Raw genomic sequence first — 14,240 nt, 5'->3', positions numbered from 1 at the left:
ACTGTTGACAAGCAAGCTGCTGCTATGGCTCTTGGCTGTTGCCATGGTGAAGGTAATGATTGAGATGCAGTTTGACCAATGTTTGCGTAGGCCTACATGACCCACCAATGGTGGCGTGTGAGAAGGCGTGACCTAAAGAGAAAGGTGAAAGCAATGCAAAAACCCCAAAACGCACACAATGAATGGCGACAGTAGAAAGCAAAAGCCGAATCCCCGACATTTTGGGCGATTTAGAAATCCCGGCTGGACGCATTTTTTTAGGTCCAAAAAGAGGACATGTCCGGGAAAAAGAGGACGTATGGTCACCCTAAATATGTAACTTTGTGGGCGACCCGACCAAAAATTCACGTCAGTTATAGATATGTCTTCTGGTTGAAAGCAAGTCTGATGTGTGCTATTTCTCTGCTTCCCGTCCGTAAATGTAGGCATATTTTTTTACTCTCGGTTTTGTACAACAGCTTCAAACAGCTGAAAAAATATATCATTAAAAATGAGTTCTTGAAAATATATTTCAGTGGTTCAGATTCTCTCTACACTATGCATGACTTGTTTAGACGAACCATCTGAAATTTAGCAGCCATGTAATGATGGAGCTATTTCCGCATACTGCGTCTTAGACTGCAATTACCAAAATGCTTTGCGACAGGAAGTGGAAGTGAGAACGAAAACGCTCCACTTATGAGCAAGTGGCAAGTGATAAACCTGCCTTTCGCTAGCAACTTTCTTTTGTTTTATAGAATCTAAAGTGGTCAAATGTAACGTTAAGTATTATTAAAATACGCTTTAATCTTATAACCGACGTCCCGAGTCATTAGTTTAAAGATAGTTATTCTATAGCCCCTTTAAAAATGTCTCATAGTACTTTTACAGTAATCCAGTCTACCAGTCTCCCCATCCAACCTGACAGAGCTTGAGAGGATCTGCAGAGAAGAATGGGAGAAACTCCCCAAATACAGGTGTGCCGAGCTTGTAGCGTCATACCCAAGAAGACTTGAGGCTGTAATCGCTGCCAAAGGTCCATCAACAAAGTACTGAGTAAAGGGTCTGAATACTTATGCAAATGTGATGTCAGTTTTTATTTTTTATTACATTTTCTAACATTTCTAAACTGTTTTGCTTTGTCATTATGGGGTGTTTGTGATGTCATTATGGGGTATTGTGATGTCATTATGGGGTATTGTGATGTCATTATGGGGTATTGTGTGTAGATTGATGAGGGGGAAAAAAACAATTTAATCCATTTTAGAACAAGGTTGTAACGTAACAAAATGTGGAAAAAGTCAAGGTGTCTGAATACTTTCCGAATGCACTGTATCCCTTATGACTTGTCATGTAGTCTATGTACCCCTTATGGCTTGTAATTTAGCCTCTATGTATCCCTTATGGCTTCTAATGTAGTCTCTATGTATCCCTTATGGCTTCTAATGTAGTCTCTATGTATCCCTTATGACTTGTCATGTGGTCTCTATGTATCCCTTATGGCTTCTAATGTAGCCTCTATGTATCCCTTATGGCTTCTATTGTAGTCTATGTATCCCTTACTGTAGCTAAACATTAACAGGACAAAGCCTTTGGCCTAGATTGAGGGCGCTATTTAATGTGTTATCGCTGAAGCGTTACAGATTCCACCATAGAAATGTGATTTCTGATTGAGCCGACATGCAGCGTTTAGCGTGAATGCCTTCTCCCCCAGCGCGGGAACGGTGCTTTAAAAGCCTCACAGCCTATAATCTGCTATCATCTACCACACCCCCTCAGGCCTTATTGCTTCATTACCCCTCCGTCAGTCATAGAGGAAGGAAGAGCAAAGACACATCACCCAGCCAGAAACCACCCAGCCCCACACAGACACCACCCAGCCCCACACAGAAACCACCCAGCCCCACACAGAAACCACCCAGCCCCACAGACACCACCCAGCCTCACACAGAAACCACCCAGAAACCACCCAGCCCCACACAGAAACCACCCAGCCCCACAGACACCACCCAGCCTCACACAGAAACCACCCAGAAACCACCCAGCCTCACACAGAAACCACCCAGGCACACACAGAAACCACCCAGCCAGAAACCACCCAGCCCCACAGACACCACCCAGCCAGAAACCACCCAGCCTCACACAGAAACCACCCAGAAACCACCCAGCCTCACACAGAAACCACCCAGGCACACACAGAAACCACCCAGCCTCACACAGAAACCACCCAGCCAGAAACCACCCAGCCCCACAGACACCACCCAGCCAGAAACCACCCAGCCCCACACAGAAACCACCCAGGCACACACAGAAACCACCCAGGCTCACACAGAAACCACCCAGCCTCACACAGAAACCACCCAGAAACCACCCAGCCTCACACAGAAACCACCCAGAAACCACCCAGGCACACACAGAAACCACCCAGGCACACACAGAAGTTATCAAAAGCTTGTTTTTTAATTCAACAAATTGACATCTTTCAGCGAGGTGTTTGGTTAAGAAAATAGAGGGACGAAAATAAATGACAGAAGATGAGGGTTGTTTATGATCGTCATGACGACGAAGGGAACGGGTAAACAACAACAATCTCTGAGCATGATCAACTACAACAGTGCTCCGAGGGAGTGATGGAGAGAGAAAGATGGAGGGACGTATAGAGGGAAACAGAGGGAGAGAGATGGAGGGACGTATAGAGGGAAACAGAGGGAGAGAGATGGAGGGACGTATAGAGGGAAACAGAGGGAGAGAGATGGAGGGACGTATAGAGGGAAACAGAGGGAGAGAGATGGAGGGACGTATAGAGGGAAACAGAGGGAGAGAGATGGAGGGACGTATAGAGGGAAACAGAGGGAGAGAGATGGAGGGACGTATAGAGGGAAACAGAGGGAGAGAGATGGAGGGACGTATAGAGGGAAACAGAGGGAGAGAGATGGAGGGACGTATAGAGGGAAACAGAGGGAGAGAGATGGAGGGACGTATAGAGGGAAACAGAGGGAGAGAGATGGAGGGACGTATAGAGGGAAACAGAGGGAGAGAGATGGAGGGACGTATAGAGGGAAACAGAGGGAGAGAGATGGAGGGACGTATAGAGGGAAACAGAGGGAGAGAGATGGAGGGACGTATAGAGGGAAACAGAGGGAGAGAGATGGAGGGACGTATAGAGGGAAACAGAGAGAGAGAGATGGAGGGACGTATAGAGGGAAACAGAGGGAGAGAGATGGAGGGACGTATAGAGGGAAACAGAGGGAGAGAGATGGAGGGACGTATAGAGGGAAACAGAGGGAGAGAGATGGAGGGACGTATAGAGGGAAACAGAGGGAGAGAGATGGAGGGACGTATAGAGGGAAACAGAGGGAGAGAGATGGAGGGACGTATAGAGGGAAACAGAGGGAGAGAGATGGAGGGACGTATAGAGGGAAACAGAGGGAGAGAGATGGAGGGACGTATAGAGGGAAACAGAGGGAGAGAGATGGAGGGACGTATAGAGGGAAACAGAGGGAGAGAGATGGAGGGACGTATAGAGGGAAACAGAGGGAGAGAGATGGAGGGACGTATAGAGGGAAACAGAGGGAGAGAGATGGAGGGACGTATAGAGGGAAACAGAGGGAGAGAGATGGAGGGACGTATAGAGGGAAACAGAGGGAGAGAGATGGAGGGACGTATAGAGGGAAACAGAGGGAGAGAGATGGAGGGACGTATAGAGGGAAACAGAGGGAGAGAGATGGAGGGACGTATAGAGGGAAACAGAGGGAGAGAGATGGAGGGACGTATAGAGGGAAACAGAGGGAGAGAGATGGAGGGACGTATAGAGGGAAACAGAGGGAGAGAGATGCGGAGGAGAGAGAGGCAGAGGAGGGTGTTCTCTTCATCACTCCATGGTGTCCTGGTTCTCCTGGTCTCCTCCCATGTCATCACTAGGTTCCTTGCCCTCCTTGCTTCTCTTGCTCTTCTTGTGTTTGTGTCTCCTGTGCCCGTCTCCTTCTTCACTATCATGTCTCCTCCTGCTGCTACTGCTCAGAGTGAGAGAGAGAGGGGGAGAGAGAGAGAGGGGGAGAGAGAGAGAGGGGGAGAGAGAGAGAGGGGGAGAGGGAGAGAGAGAGAGGGGGAGAGAGAGAGAGGGGGGGGGGGGGGAGAGAAAAGGAAGACAGTTCTGATTCTGATACAACAAAGAGGTGAAATAGTGTGTGTGTGTGTGTGTGTGTGGGGGGGGGGGGGGCGTACCTGCGTGATGACTTGTGTCTCCCCTCCTCCTTCTCTCTGTGTCTTCTCTCTCTGTGTCTCTCCTCCTTCTCACGGCTCGACCTCTCTCTGTGACGCTCCCCTCCACCACCACCACGCTCACCACCACTGCCACGGTCACCACCACGCTCCCCCCCTCCACGATCACCCCCACGGTCTACGCCTCCACGCTCCCCCCCTCCACGGTCACCTCCTCCACGGTCACCGCCGCTGTAGCCACGCTCCGCCTGGTACTCCCGGTAACCGCGGTACCGCTCCTCATCACTATGGAGACCACAGACAGACAGAATATCTCATTGGACGCTGGACAGCGACATGACTAATCATCTTTTCTGATTGAAACAACTCACTGTTCAATCTGGTCGTTGTTAAACAGATGCTTTCTGATTGGACAGTGAGATGAGGTGTGTCAATCTGTTGGTCGTTGTTTAAACAGATCTTGCTCTCTCTTGGTAGAGAACATGTGAAACTGGATGAGGTGTGTATGTGTGACCATGCATCTGAATGTGTGTTAACGTGTAACATAAGGCCCAATAAAATTCTGTTTCTCAAGGTTTCGGTTTGCCTCAGTTTCACACATTAATAGAAAAACAACTAAGTCCACAACACAAAGTTTAAAACCAGGTTTGAGATCTGGTCATGTTTGTTGATATTTTATGCAGGGTTGTAGTTACCCTTTAATTCCATTACCCACCTAGCAAGAGGATGTTAGCTGCGTTTTTATAGCACATGTGATGGTAAGAGTTTGCAAAACAAATCGCGCCAATGCAAATAATCATGATGTCATTCAGCCAGGTAAAAGCATAGGCTACTTTGTAGTTAAAAAAAAAACTTCTCAATTAAATGTTAACGGAAAACGTTGCACCTACCAGAAGATTTTCCATTAGCATCGTGGCTAACGGCTACATAAAGGGGTAGCTGAGCGCAACCACGCATTCCTCGTTGCCTCTTCAGAAAGTTGGTGGAAATACGAATCACTGATGGCACTCTGCTAATCTCTTATCATAGACTTGGGGCAAATTAATTAATGTTCAATGCGTTTAGTTTTTATTGTCTGGATTCTGCGATTCCGTCCGCGGTCTCCAGATTTTATTGGGCCCTAGTAACAGAGTTAATTTTTATTTAAGTAGGCAAGTCAGTTAAGAACAAATTCTTATTTACAATGACGGCCTAGGAACAGTGGGTTAACTGCCTTGTTCAGGGGCAGAACGACAGATTTTTACCTTGTCAGCTCGGGGGTTCAATCTAGCAACTTTTGGGTTACTGGCTCAACGCTCTAACCACTAGGCTACCTGCCGCCCCTCTAACCACTAGGCTAGCTGCCTCCCCTCTAACCACTAGGCTAGCTGCCTCCCCTCTAACCACTAGGCTAGCTGCCTCCCCTCTAACCACTAGGCTAGCTGCCTCCCCTCTAACCACTAGGCTAGCTGCCTCCCTCTAACCACTAGGCTAGCTGCCTCCCCTCTAACCACTAGGCTAGCTGCCCTCCCCTCTAACCACTAGGCTAGCTGCCCTCCCCTCTAACCACTAGGCTAGCTGCCTCCCCTCTAACCACTAGGCTAGCTGCCTCCCCTCTAACCACTAGGCTAGCTGCCTCCCCTCTAACCACTAGGCTAGCTGCCTCCCCTCTAACCACTAGGCTAGCTGCCTCCCCTCTAACCACTAGGCTAGCTGCCTCCCCTCTAACCACTAGGCTAGCTGCCTCCCCTCTAACCACTAGGCTAGCGTGCCTCCCCTCTAACCACTAGGCTAGCTGCCTCCCCTCTAACCACTAGGCTAGCTGCCTCCCCTCTAACCACTAGGCTAGCTGCCTCCCCTCTAACCACTAGGCTAGCTGCCTCCTCTAACCACTAGGCTAGCTGCCTCCTCTAACCACTAGGCTAGCTGCCTCCTCTAACCACTAGGCTAGCTGCCTCCTCTAACCACTAGGCTAGCTGCCTCCTCTAACCACTAGGCTAGCTGCCTCCTCTAACCACCAGGCTAGCTGCCTCCTCTAACCACTAGGCTAGCTGCCTCCTCTAACCACTAGGCTACCTGCCTCCTCTAACCACTAGGCTAGCTGCCTCCCCTCTAACCACTAGGCTAGCTGCCTCCTCTAACCACTAGGCTACCTGCCTCCCCTCTAACCACTAGGCTAGCTGCCTCCTCTAACCACTAGGCTACCTGCCTCCTCTAACCACTAGGCTAGCTGCCTCCTCTAACCACTAGGCTACCTGCCTCCTCTAACCACTAGGCTAGCTGCCTCCTCTAACCACTAGGCTACCTGCCTCCTCTAACCACTAGGCTAGCTGCCTCCTCTAACCACTAGGCTAGCTGCCGTTAAGAATGTGCCGTAAGCGAACTCCACAGCTAGCTATCATATTCAATATGTTTCTATAGCTCAACCGGTTTGCCAAGGAATGCGGTCACTTGTGTTAGCGAGCAGAGGACCGTTGGTCCGAGCCCGGTACGGGGACAGGGACAGTGGGGGAAGATGTACTGTTAGGAGAACACGGTCGCCGCGTCGTCCTCGGCTAACCTGTTGTAAGCCATAGTGGAAGGGCTGTGCTCCCTCTCTCTCTCCCTCTCATGTGGTCTCTCCCTGGGTCTCTCTCTCTCCTTCTCCCTCTTGTCCTCCCGTCTGGGTCCTGGTCCTGGTCCCGGTCCTGGTGGGTAGTAGTACAGTAAAGAACATCAGGTCACACTGATTGATTGGTTATTGATTGACAGGTTGGTTATTGATCACTAGTAAAAAACAGCTGACACCCATAAACAGTTTGTAGAGGCGCTGACTAACAGAGAGTAAGGCTGGGATTCAATCTGAACCTGCTTTGTCAGCTATGACCCTGTTAAAGGCAATGTTCCTGTGTTCACGGACACCGTAGTCACGGTAACCGCTGCATACGTCAGCTCAATCAGATAGGACCTTTAACTTCTGCTATTACATAGATCTACCACTGATCACATTAAATAAATACATTGTCTATACCACCCTCCTGTTTAGACTGGTTTACCTGGAGGGTAGTAGTACTACTGTTTAGACTGGTTTACCTGGAGGGTAGTAGTACTACTGTTTAGACTGGTTTACCTGGAGGGTAGTAGTACTACTGGTTTACCTGGAGGATAGTAGTACTACTGTTTAGACTGGTTTACCTGGAGGGTAGTAGTACTACTGTTTAGACTGGTTTACCTGGAGGGTAGTAGTACTACTGTTTAGACTGGTTTACCTGGAGGGTAGTAGTACTACTGTTTAGACTGGTTTACCTGGAGGGTAGTAGTCCCACTGTTTAGACTGGTCCATCATAGGAGGCCATGGAGACACCACACCTGGCATAGGAGGAGGGTAGCCACCTGGAGACAGAGACGTTATAGTAGTGAGGAGGAGGAGGAGGAGATACTGTGGTGAGGAGGAGGATGATATACTGTAGTGAGGAGGATGATATACTGTAGTGAGGAGGAGGAGGAAATACTGTAGTGAGGAGGATGATATACTGTATTGAGGAGGAGGAGGAGATACTGTAGTGAGGAGGAGGAGGAGATACTGTATGGAGGAGGAGGAGATACTGTATTGAGGAGGAAGAGGAGATACTGTATGGAGGAGGAGGACGATATACTGTAGTGAGGAGGATGATATACTGTATTGAGGAGGAAGAGGAGATACTGTATTGAGAAGGGAGAGGAGGAGATACTGTATTGAGGAGGAAGAGGAGGATATACTGTAGTGAGGAGGAGGAGGATATACTGTAGTGAGGAGGAGGAGGAGGATATACTGTAGTGAGGAGGAGGAGGATATACTGTATTTTGTATGTTTGCCCACTGACAAAGAAATGATCAGTCTATAATTTTAATGGTAGGTTTATTTGAACAGTGAGAGACAGAATAACAACAAAAAAATCCAGAAAAACGCATGTCAAAAATGTTATAAAATGATTTGCATTTTAATGAGGGAAATAAGTATTTGACCCCCTCTCAATCAGAAAGATTTCTGGCTCCCAGGTGTCTTTTATACAGGTAACGAGCTGAGATTAGGAGCACACTCTTAAAGGGAGTGCTCCTAATCTCAGTTTGTTACCTGTATAAAAGACACCTGTCCACAGAAGCAATCAATCAATCAGATTCCAAACTCTCCACCATGGCCAAGACCAAAGAGCTCTCCAAGGATGTCAGGGACAAGATTGTAGACCTACACAAGGCTGGAATGGGCTACAAGACCATCACCAAGCAGCTTGGTGAGAAGGTGACAACAGTTGGTGCGATTATCCGCAAATGGAAGAAACACAAAAGAACTGTCAATCTCCCTCGGCCTGGGGCTCCATGCAAGATCTCACCTCGTGGGGTTGCAATGATCATGAGAACGGTGAGGAATCAGCCCAGAACTACACGGGAGGATCTTGTCAATGATCTCAAGGCAGCTGGGACCATAGTCACCAAGAAAACAATTAGTAACACACTACGCCGTGAAGGACTGAAATCCTGCAGCGCCCGCAAGGTCCCCCTGCTCAAGAAAGCACATACATGCCCGTCTGAAGTTTGCCAATGAACATCTGAATGATTCAGAGGACAACTGGTGAAAGTGTTGTGGTCAGATGAGACCAAAATGGAGCTCTTTGGCATCAACTCAACTTGCTGTGTTTGGAGGAGGAGGAATGCTGCCTATGACCCCAAGAACACCATCCCCACCATCAAACATGGAGGTGGAAACATTATCCTTTGGGGGTGTTTTTCTGCTAAGGGGACAGGACAACTTCACTGCATCAAAGGGACGATGGACGGGGCCATGTACCGTCAAATCTTGGGTGAGAACCTCCTTCCATCAGCCAGGGTATTGAAAATGGGTCGTGGATGGGTATTCCAGCATGACAATAACCCAAAACACACGGCCAAGGCAACAAAGGAATGGGTCAAGAAGAAGCACATTAAGGTCCTGGAGTGGCCTAGCCAGTCTCCAGACCTTAATCCCATAGAAAATCTGTGGAGGGAGCTGAAGGTTCGAGTTGCCAAAGGTCAGCCTCGAAACCTTAAAGACTTGGAGAAGATCTGCAAAGAGGAGTGGGACAAAATCCCTCCTGAGATGTGTGCAAACCTGTTGGCCAACTACAAGAAACGTCTGACCTCTGTGATTGCCAACAAGGGTTTTGCCACCAAGTACTAAGTCATGTTTTGCAGAGGGGTCAAATACTTATTTCCCTCATTAAAATGCAAATCAATTTATAACATTTCTGACATGCGTTTTTCTGGATTTTGTTGTTGTTATTCTGTCTCTCACTGTTCAAATAAACCTACCATTAAAATTACAGACTGATCATTTCTTTGTCAGTGGGCAAATGTACAAAATCAGCAGGGGATCAAATACTTTTTTCCCCTCACTGTATACTGTAGTGATGAGGACATACCTGTCATAGGAGGAGGGAAACCACCTGAGGGATAATAAACATGATGGATTATTACAATATTGTGTGTGTACATATCAAAACTTACACGTGGAGTTAAAATACATCCCATATCAATTACCCGAGACGATAGCAGTATCGTAACAGACTAAACTGTTTGGTGCTTTAAAAACCTGCTGGATGAAAAATATGGTGTGCTACAACTTGGAAAATAAATAAATGTGACTCTGTTTGCCAACATAATGATGTTTGTTTCCAACATAATGATGTTTGTTTCCAACATAATGATGTTTGTTTCCAACATAATGATGTTTGTTTCCATCATAATGATGTTTGTTTCCAACATAATGATGTTTGTTTCCATCATAATGATGTTTGTTTCCAACATAATGATGTTTGTTTCCAACATAATGATGTTTGTTTCCATCATAATGATGTTTGTTTCCATCATAATGATGTTTGTTTCCAACATAATGATGTTTGTTTCCAACATAATGATGTTTGTTTCCATCATAATGATGTTTGTTTCCAACATAATGATGTTTGTTTCCATCATAATGATGTTTGTTTCCAACATAATGATGTTTGTTTCCACATAATGATGTTTGTTTCCATCATAATGATGTTTGTTTCCAACATAATGATGTTTGTTTCCAACATCAGGGCTGTTTACCAACATAATGATGTTTGTTTCCAACATCAGGGCTGTTTTCCATCATAATGATGTTTGTTTCCAACATCAGGGCTGTTTCCATCATAATGATGTTTGTTTCCACATAGGGCTGTTTCCATCATAATGATGTTTGTTTCCATCATAATGATGTTTGTTTCCCATCATAATGATGTTTGTTTCCAACATAATGATGTTTGTTTCCATCATAATGATGTTTGTTTCCATCATAATGATGTTTGTTTCCATCATAATGATGTTTGTTTCCATCATAATGATGTTTGTTTCCAACATAATGATGTTTGTTTCCAACATCAGGGCTGTTTCCATCATAATGATGTTTGTTTCCAACATAATGATGTTTGTTTCCAACATAATGATGTTTGTTTCCAACATAATGATGTTTGTTTCCATCATAATGATGTTTGTTTCCATCATAATGATGTTTGTTTCCAACATAATGATGTTTGTTTCCAACATAATGATGTTTGTTTCCATCATAATGATGTTTGTTTCCAACATAATGATGTTTGTTTCCAACATAATGATGTTTGTTTCCAACATAATGATGTTTGTTTCCAACATAATGATGTTTGTTTCCATCATAATGATGTTTGTTTCCATCATAATGATGTTTGTTTCCAACATAATGATGTTTGTTTCCAACATAATGATGTTTGTTTCCATCATAATGATGTTTGTTTCCAACATAATGATGTTTGTTTCCATCATAATGATGTTTGTTTCCAGCATAATGATGTTTGTTTCCAGCATAATGATGTTTGTTTCCAACATAATGATGTGTGTTTCCAACATCAGGGCTGTTTCCAACATAATGATGTTTGTTTCCAACATAATGATGTTTGTTTCCATCATAACGATGTTTGTTTCCAACATAACGATGTTTGTTTCCAACATAACGATGTTTGTTTCCAACATAACGATGTTTGTTTCCAACATCAGGGCTGTTTTCCAACATAATGATGTTTGTTTCCTACATCAGGGCTGTTTCCAACATAATGATGTTTGTTTCCAACATAATGATGTTTGTTTCCATCATAATGATGTTTGTTTCCATCATAATGATGTTTGTTTCCAACATAATGATGTTTGTTTCCAACATAATGATGTTTGTTTCCAACATAATGATGTCTGTTTCCAACATAATGATGTCTGTTTCCATCATAATGATGTTTGTTTCCATCATAATGATGTTTGTTTCCATCATAATGATGTTTGTTTCCAACATAATGATGTTTGTTTCCAACATAATGATGTTTGTTTCCAACATAATGATGTCTGTTTCCATCATAATGATGTCTGTTTCCAACATAATGATGTCTGTTTCCAACATAATGATGTCTGTTTCCAACATAATGATGTCTGTTTCCAACATAATGATGTTTGTTTCCAACATCAGGGCTGTTTTCCAACATAATGATGTCTGTTTCCAACATAATGATGTCTGTTTCCAACATAATGATGTTTGTTTCCAACATAATGATGTTTGTTTCCAACATCAGGGCTGTTTCCATCATAATGATGTCTGTTTCCAACATAATGATGTCTGTTTCCAACATAATGATGTTTGTTTCCAACATAATGATGTCTGTTTCCATCATAATGATGTCTGTTTCCATCATAATGATGTTTGTTTCCATCATAATGATGTTTGTTTCCAACATAATGATGTTTGTTTCCAACATAATGATGTTTGTTTCCATCATAATGATGTTTGTTTCCAACATAATGATGTTTGTTTCCATCATAATGATGTTTGTTTCCAACATAATGATGTTTGTTTCCATCATAATGATGTTTGTTTCCAACATCAATGATGTTTGTTTCCACATAATGATGTTTGTTTCCATCATAATGATGTTTGTTTCCAACATAATGATGTTTGTTTCCATCATAATGATGTTTGTTTCCAACATAATGATGTTTGTTTCCATCATAATGATGTTTGTTTCCATCATAATGATGTTTGTTTCCAACATAATGATGTTTGTTTCCAACATAATGATGTTTGTTTCCATCATAATGATGTTTGTTTCCATCATAAGTGATGTTTGTTTCCAACATCAGGGCTGTTTCCATCATAATGATGTTTGTTTCCAACATAATGATGTTTGTTTCCAACATAATGATGTTTGTTTCCATCATAATGATGTTTGTTTCCATCATAATGATGTTTGTTTCCAACATAATGATGTTTGTTTCCAACATAATGATGTTTGTTTCCAACATAATGATGTTTGTTTCCAACATAATGATGTTTGTTTCCAACATAATGATGTTTGTTTCCAACATAATGATGTTTGTTTCCAACATAATGATGTTTGTTTCCAACATCAGGGCTGTTTTCCTAAAGAAGGTAAATCTGCTTTGTGTTTTGTTTTCTTGACACGATACTAACGAGTATCGCGATACTGGTATCGTACCGGCCCTAATATCAATCAAACTTTGGATCAAGTTCATAAATGGGTACTACCCAACTGGAACCCTATTCCCTATATAGTGCACTACTTTTGACCACACCCCTATTGGCCCTGCTTAAAATAAGTGCATTATATAGGCCAAATTGGGTCCCATCCTACATATGTTGCTAAGTGAAGCCCATGGATTGATTTAATACAATTTAATATAATAACTTATTAATTGAAAGTGATTGAGAGTGAGGCTGCATCCGAAATGGCACCTTAGTCAACGGTAGCGCACTACATAGGGAATAGGGATCCATTTTGGACAGACTTATATATAATAGAATACTGATTGAAAGTGATAGTGTGTGTTGTCGCCCCCTACCTGTGGGGAAGGGGTATGGTGGAACGGGACGGCCATCATATCCACCTGGATGCCCACTGCTATAAATAAAACACGCAACAAAAACGTTCAATATATCAAAGTCGTCATGATCATTTTATCGCATACTTTAGATGCCAATTACATATTGATCCAATCAATCATATTAAATGGATATTTCAGGATTTGACAATGATGCTCTTTATCTACTTCCCCAGAGTCAGATGGACACCATTTTTATGTCTCTGTGTCCAGTATGAAGGAAGTTAGAGGTAGTTTTCGTGAGCCAATGTTAAATAGCGTTAGCGCGTTGACTAGCATGCTAGCAGATACCCATAGACTTCCAGTCAACGCGCTAATGCTATTTAAACAGATCAGCTCTTTTGTAAATAATTGGTTTAACAGATCAGAATTGGGCTGCCTGTGTAAACGCTGCCTTAGATCTCTACAAGTACATAGGAGGGGAGAGACTAGGGGTCAATCTATCCATGTCTATAAGGTGGAGCTGTGGAGGTGTCTTACCTGTCCAAGGTGGGGATGAGAGAGGGAGGGGGGCCGCTGGGAGGAGGGAAACCTGCACACACACAGTGTTACTATTAAGACACACACACACTAACTGTTGAGCCTATACCACATTATGACATCACCACACTGACACATAACTGTTGAGCCTATACCACATTATGACATCACCACACTGACACATTCTAACTGTTGAGTCTATACCACATTATGACATCACCATACTGACACATTCTAACTGTTGAGTCTATACCACATTATGACATCACCACACTGACACATTCTAACTGTTGAGTCTATACCACATTATGACATCACCACATTCTAACGGTACATTAAGACATAAAGCTGTATAGTATTCTAATATGTGGAACTCCTCAGTCTTTCCCACATCATGAATGTCATTGTGTATTTTGTGTAGTAATAGTGAGTATAGTTGGAGTATTGTTCTTACCAGGAGGAGGGACATTCATAGGTATTCCTACCAAATAAAAACAATTGTTAGCAAATTCCTCTCTGTGGGAAAGTTAAACAGGGTGAATATTCAAATATATAAAAGGGAGAGAAATGTGGGAGAGAAAGTTAGAGAGGGAAAGAACGATGAGAGAGAGAGATGGCGAGAGACAGAAAGAAAGATGAGAGAGAGACAAAGT

At 43.8% G+C, this 14,240-nt stretch overlaps 1 protein-coding gene across 4 annotated transcripts in view; it reads right to left on the bottom strand.

Annotated features, from left to right (window-relative positions):
* Positions 1-1,059: 1,059 nt before the first annotated feature.
* Positions 1,060-14,240, bottom strand: part of LOC106594676 (pre-mRNA 3'-end-processing factor FIP1) — a 36,597-nt gene continuing 23,416 nt past the window's right edge. For 3 of the 4 annotated variants that reach the window (XM_082973959.1, XM_082973961.1, XM_082973960.1), the window contains 8 exons: positions 14,042-14,068; positions 13,588-13,639; positions 13,069-13,127; positions 9,594-9,617; positions 7,465-7,551; positions 6,740-6,866; positions 4,204-4,485; positions 3,459-3,992 (listed from right to left, as the gene is read on the bottom strand). In XM_082973959.1, coding sequence (XP_082830085.1) covers positions 3,851-3,992; positions 4,204-4,485; positions 6,740-6,866; positions 7,465-7,551; positions 9,594-9,617; positions 13,069-13,127; positions 13,588-13,639; positions 14,042-14,068 — 800 coding nt within the window. In that variant the 3' untranslated portion in view covers positions 3,459-3,850. Of the gene's footprint in view, positions 3,993-4,203; positions 4,486-6,739; positions 6,867-7,464; positions 7,552-9,593; positions 9,618-13,068; positions 13,128-13,587; positions 13,640-14,041; positions 14,069-14,240 lie in introns of those variants that run through there. The other variant, XM_082973958.1, reaches the window with a different exon arrangement.

This window comes from Salmo salar, chromosome 04 (genome assembly GCF_965601325.2).
Source record: "Salmo salar chromosome 04, fSalSal1, whole genome shotgun sequence".
NCBI lineage: Eukaryota > Metazoa > Chordata > Actinopteri > Salmoniformes > Salmonidae > Salmo > Salmo salar.
This window is presented reverse-complemented; position numbering and strand designations above follow the sequence as displayed.